Below are 6054 nucleotides of genomic sequence, written 5' to 3'. Positions count from 1 at the left end.
GGCGAACTACTGACCCGTTCCCACCGGCGTGTCCACCGGGACTCACCGGGCACACCCGGCCCCCGACCGTTCCCAAAGGGGCCGCCGGTCCCTGCGCCGCGCGCGGGGCGGGGCCGTGGCGGCCGCGCGTGCCCGGGGCGCGCCGCGCGCGCAGCCCCGCGCGCAACGCGCCGCCCAGCCTCGCGCCCCCCGGCTCCCGGCGGGCGCGCGCGCTGACGCGGGCGGCGCCCATAGGCGGAGAGGCGCGCGCGCGCTCCGCCCGCCACCTGCCCCCCCCTTCCCCTGCCCCCCGCCCCGCCGCTCCCCCGCCGGGAGCTCGGACCTCAGCCGGTCCCGCCGCGCCGGCCCAGGGCCACGAGCGCTCCACCGCCGGCGCCTACCGGCTCTGCGCGGGCGCCGGGCACAGGCGGGGAGAGGGGGAACCGCCGTGGGAGCGCGCCGGGGAGAGGCGGAGACGGGGAACGGCCGCCGCCGCCGCGAGCGAGTCGAGCCCCGCCCCGCCCGCCCACTCCCCACTCCCCGCCCGCCGGGACCGTTTCGGCCGCCTTTCCCCCGCTCCGCGTGCGCGCGCGCCGCTCCCGCGCCGGCCGGGCCGCATGAGCGGCATGAGCGGCTCCGCCTGAGCGCCGCGCGCGCCGCCACCTCCCCGCTGCCGCCGGGTCCCGGCGGGCGTCGCGTCCCTCCCGCGCCGCCGCCGAGGATGCTGAAGATGAAGCTGCCCTTGAAGCAGACGAGCCACAAGGCAGCGGCGGCGGAAGATGCGACGGCGGCGGGGTTGAAGGAGCCCGGCGGTGCCCTGGACTGTCACCTCCCGCTGCAGCAGCAGGTGCCCCGGGCTCGCGGGGGCGCCTCCGCGGCGGCAGGGAGGGGGTGCGGGCTGGAGAGGCCGAGCCGGCTGCACGGCCTGGGGCCGGGGCCTGGGCCCGGCCCGCCGCCCCCCCCCGCCTCGCTGGGCGCTCCGGGCGGCGGCGGTCCCGGCTCGGCGGCCGCCCGCACCGACAAGGAGACGGTGTACGAGTGGTTCGGGCTGGTGCTGGGCTCGGCGCAGCGCCTGGAGTTCATGGTGGGGCTGCTGGACCTGTGCAACCCGCTGGAGCTGCGATTCCTGGGCTCCTGCCTGGAGGACCTGGCCCGCAAGGACTACCACTGCCTCCGCGACTCGGAGGCCAAGGCCAACGGGCTCAGCGACCCCGGGCAGCTCGGCGACTTCCGCGACCCCGCCGTGCGCTCCAAGCTCATCGTCTACCTGGCCCTACTGGGCTCCGAGAACCGCGAGGCCGCCGGCCGCCTGCACCGCCTCCTGCCCCAGGTGGACTCCATCCTGCAGAGCTGCCCGGCGGCGCGGCGGGCCCCGGCCGAGGAGGAGGAAGAGGAGGAGGAGGGGGACGTGGTGGTGGTGATGGACGGAGCCGCCGAGAACGGGCAGGCCGGGCTTCCCGCCGCCCAGGGCCTGGGCTGCGGCGCGCAGGAGGAGCTGCTCCTGCTCTTCACCATGGCCTCGCTGCACCCGGCCTTCTCCTTCCACCAGCGGGTCACCCTGCGGGAGCACCTGGAGCGGCTGCGGAGGGCCCTGTGCGGGGACCAGGAGGAGGAGGAGGAGGGCTTCGGCCGCCACCCAGCCCAGGTAACGGCGCGTCCTGCGCCCATCCTGCTGCGCCATCTCAGCGGGTGGTTTCGTCCTTCTTGCATCGCTCCCTCCTGTTTTTGTAGGAGCGGCCGCTTGCTTTCCCCGAATCCCCCCCACTGGGATGTGGTCCCTTCCGTCCTCCCCCTACCACGGCAGTGTCAGCCCCGGCCGCCCCCACAACCTCCTGCGAAGTGTCTACTACAAATTTCTTGGCGGGGGGAAGGGCTGATTTTCCTAGCCTGCCATGCTTTATGGAACGCTGGTTTTTTTTTCTGGAACTCTGCCGTGCTGGAGTGCAGGGTGCACAGTACTGAACTGGCTGCCTTGTACGCTGTAGGTCACTGCACAAAGCAGGAGTTCAAGCAACAGCAACTAGCAGCTTGATTAGACTTGTAAAAATAGAAATAATAACAATGCTAGATAGAGACCAGATTGCCTAAGAGCACATTCTCTGGGGGCTTCAAACCAATAGAACAAGTTGAAATATTTTTTTTATATGGCGTCTGCTTCCTTGCCCCTTCACAGAATGAGACACAGGCTTGAACTTGGCAAGAATCAGGGCAGCAGTCGGGTCACCAGCTCTAAGGCTGGTTCTCTGAAACACCAGGTTCAGTGAGATGGCTGACAACATTAGGAAAGGGGTGGTAATGATTCCACTAAAGAAACATTGTCACAACTGGAGCTTCTGTCCAGAGAAATACTGATTTTTTTTGGGTGTCTATCAGGAAACAGCAAAGCTCATCCTGAAAGCAGATGTGCCACTTGTTGCTAGGATGAGGCTGTCACCAGGGATGAGGACTTGCAGTGAGTGACAAGGGAAGTATTCTCCTGTGCAGTAGCTCTGTTTAAGCAGAGGTTTTCCTGCAGTGCCATTCACTGCTGCCCTCTTTGATGAGCATGGGCTTTAAAAATTGCCCCATATTTATGCAGCCAAGCTGTTCTCATGGAGCTCTGCAATTTTTGGTCTATAGATGGCCTCTCCTGCAAAAGGGGAAGGAAGGGCTGGAAGATGGGTGTTTATAGTGCTGTTCCACTGAACCCATCAGGTTTTCATGAGTTACTTGACAGAAAAGGGTACAAAGCAGTAAGGGTTGGGGTTTGGGGATTTTGTTTCTAAGTTTGCTTGCAGTGCAGTCCATTTCAGCCACTTGTAAAAAACTTCTGCGTTGCCTGCCATGTGAAAGGAATGGCTCCTTCTGTTTGCTAAGGATGGGGTATGCTCTTGAGGAGTACCCAGAGGAGACAGAGATCAATTTCTTAGCCTTCTGATATTATATTTATTAACTAAATGTTTATATCACTTAAAGGCCAAAACGCAATTGGCAGGTCATAAACTAATGGGCAGAAGTTACAGAACTGAAATCACAATGAATTTGGAGCATCAGTCCAAAAAGTGTTTATTTTGGCTCTTTGGCCTGCAGCAAGTCTAGTTCTCTCCCAGAATTAATCCTGAAAGTCCATCTTTCCGGGGAAGAGATTGAATTGCAGGAAGTGGTAAGATTGGACACTGTCCCTTCTGGGTTTAAAGTGCTAGGAACCGGAAGCATACTTCCTGCCTGGAACTGGCACAGCAATTGTAGCTGCTCAGTGTGTCCCACCAACTGCAGTTGGGACAGCAGGCTCCCGTGAACTACTGGATTGAAGTCAGTTTTGTGCGGTGTTCTGGCTTAAGCATAAAAGCAGCTGTCCAAGTTGTGGTGGTTTTGTTTACTCGGGGAACACTGAGAGACCCGAGTCAGCTTGGCTGAACATGCACATCACATACTCCGTACTCGACACAGCTGACACGGCAGCGCTTCCGTAGGCCTTCCTTCCCCTTCCCCTCTTTAATGGCTAATTGTAAATACAGCACAGCCTTTCTGGGAAATAATGGCTGACAGAGAACCCACTGAGGGATCAGTGGGTTTCTGCTTAGTATTTCAGTCAGCGTCCCACGGGGACAGTGGGACCCTCGCAGATAAAACGCTAAAGGAGATGGAGCCAGTAGCAGAATTAAAGGCTTCTTTGGCAAAATGCTGCCGTAGCATTACAGTGAACTTGATTTAAAATCCTGTCGGGTGTCCACAGGCCTTTTCTCCTCCTTTAACCTCTGAAATTTGAGTGCCTTCAGGGCTCTGCGTTTGTGAACTGGAACAGTTCATAAAGACCTCTCTGAAATTTTATTCGGTTGGGCTCGTGTCAGGAGGGCTGGGCTCCATCTCCGGGAATAACCCGCTCCGTGCCGGGCAGCGCAAGCAGCTCCACTCGGGAGCCCTCGCGGTGGTCCCGCGGCCGCACGGGAAGCGCTCGGGCAGGCGGTGCCGGGGAGGAGGACGGGACGGCTCCGTTAGAGGGGCACAGCCGGGGGCGGCGAGGGCGAAGGACCGGCGGGAGGGGGAGCGGGGTGGACGCGGCGCCCCAGGGCACCGAGCACCGTCATGGCCCGGGGAAAGGGGGTGACTCCTCTCTTTGTTTGCGGGGAGGAGGGTGGGTCAGGGATCGCCGGCGCTCCGTGAGGGCACAGCCCCGCTGCCCCTCCGCGCTGCCCGCCGTGGGGCGGGGGCCGCCCGGCAGCGCCCTGCGCGGCAGAGACGCGGTGCCTGATGGTGGCCGCCGCTTCCCGCCCCGTCCAACATGGCGGCGCTGGCTCCCGGTCACGTGTCCCTGGGGCGGTGCCCGGCCCGGCCCGGCGGGAAGGGGCGGTGCCGCCATTGCATAACGGGGGGGGCTCGGCCTGGCCCCGCTCCGCTCCCCGGGCGGGAAGCGTGTGTGGGAACTGCGGCGGGCCCGGCTGTCGGGCGGGGAAAGCGCAGCAGCGTTCTGTGCACGGAGGCTGCCAGCTCTGCTCTGGTCTTGCCGTGCTTAGCGCTCCCGGGCGTTCTCAGCTCCCGGCTTCTGACCCGTCGGAAGGCGGTCACTGAGCTGTTGTTCACCGGCTGGGCTGTGAAATACCAATGCATTCCTATGGCTGGCAGCAGCCAGGCATAGGAAAGCAGCCTGCAAACTGAGGGAGTTCAGAGCTGGAGCAGAATCAGGCGGTTTGTCCGTTCTGAATTCTTTAGGGCAAAGGGCTGTGCTATTGCACGTGGCGTATCTAACTAAATGGCTCCGTTTGAGGTTTTGAGGAGCTGTAACACCTGGCTTCAGTGAACACCAAGGCTTGGGAGGTTCACCTGCAGAGAATTTATGGGTGATTTACTAGAACGTAAAGCAATTTGCTTTTGCCCATTGTTGGGGTTCTGTTTTCTGGTTAGGGTCTGTGTTGTCTGATAAAATTGAGCTCACTATAAAGTTGCTTCATGACAAAGGGTTAATAAAATTGTTGCTATTTTTAGTGTCTTATTTCAATGATTTTGAAAAATGTAACTTCTTTAGTGATAGATTTTAAAATATTCTACAAATTCTATTCAAGCTCAAAACACCAATTTGAAAGTGGGGAGGTCGGACTGCTGCAGTGGGATGGGTAGATCTAGGATTACCTTACAGTTGATAAACTTGATTTCTTTATGAAATGTTCTGAGTTAAGGTTAGGGAGTTTTTATGCTTAAAGTAGAAACACTTGATACTATTTTCAAATTCTTAATTTAAGGTGTAGTTTATAAGAACATCTTTTGGAAAAAAGTAATTGGTGTGTTAAACTGCAGAATATCAGCTTTGAATCTGAAGTTGAAGTATAAGAATAAATCAGCAGTATTGGCTGCTGAATAAAAGAAGCATGAATGTGCAAAGATCCTGTTGATACCTCTGTATATTGGTTTAAGTAACAGAACACATAGCTTAACTCATTTGTTGATTATTTTTGTTTAATAAGTGCATCATTATCAAAGCAGTTTGACTTTATTGTTTATCTTTCTCCATCCCATCCCATGTCTGGGATCAAAATGCTGAAATACCGAAGAAGCTCTGTATATCCACGAACATGATAAATGTGGCTTGTATTAGGCACTGGAGTGTTTAATCAGGCATACTTGACAGGAATAGAACCAAGGTTCTGTTGAAATAAGCAATCTCCTGGAGATAATAGTTGTTGAATAGTAATATAATTAGTTGGCTGCAGGATTCTTCACAGAAAAATTCTTTACTTACAAACAAAGGGGAAGTTTCTATTTACAGAGTACTTTTCTTAGTGCACTTCTATTTATAGGATATTTTGTGTGCAAATTAGAAGAGTGCTTTTATAATTGGTCTTCAGTGACTTGCAGGAGAATGAAGTAGTAGAATTTAATTTTAGAATCTAAGAGCTCTGTCTGCAGTGCACTGTTTTTAGTGTCATAGAGTTGAGTATAAGGAGAAGTTTATCTTCAGAGCCTGGTTTAAATAAGAGACATAAAGATTAAAAATGTCATTTCACTCTTGGCAAAGGTCTTTTAAATGATGATGCACTCCAGGGAAATACAAATGTTTTAGAAGTTTTGCATACTGAGATGAAAAGTATTCCAGATGCCTCA

General features: G+C 56.5%; 1 protein-coding gene across 2 annotated transcripts in view; it reads left to right on the top strand.

Moving 5' to 3' along the window:
- Nucleotides 1–688: 688 nt before the first annotated feature.
- Nucleotides 689–6054, top strand: part of ZCCHC2 (zinc finger CCHC-type containing 2) — a 44204-nt gene continuing 38838 nt past the window's right edge. For both annotated transcript variants that reach the window (XM_058024597.1, XM_058024589.1), the window contains exon 1: nucleotides 689–1624. In XM_058024597.1, the coding sequence (XP_057880580.1) occupies nucleotides 701–1624 (924 nt within the window). In that variant the 5' untranslated portion in view covers nucleotides 689–700. The remainder of the gene's footprint in view (nucleotides 1625–6054) is intronic.

The sequence above is a fragment of the Melospiza georgiana genome, chromosome 1, assembly GCF_028018845.1.
Source record: "Melospiza georgiana isolate bMelGeo1 chromosome 1, bMelGeo1.pri, whole genome shotgun sequence".
Classification (NCBI taxonomy): Eukaryota; Metazoa; Chordata; class Aves; order Passeriformes; family Passerellidae; genus Melospiza; species Melospiza georgiana.
This window is presented reverse-complemented; position numbering and strand designations above follow the sequence as displayed.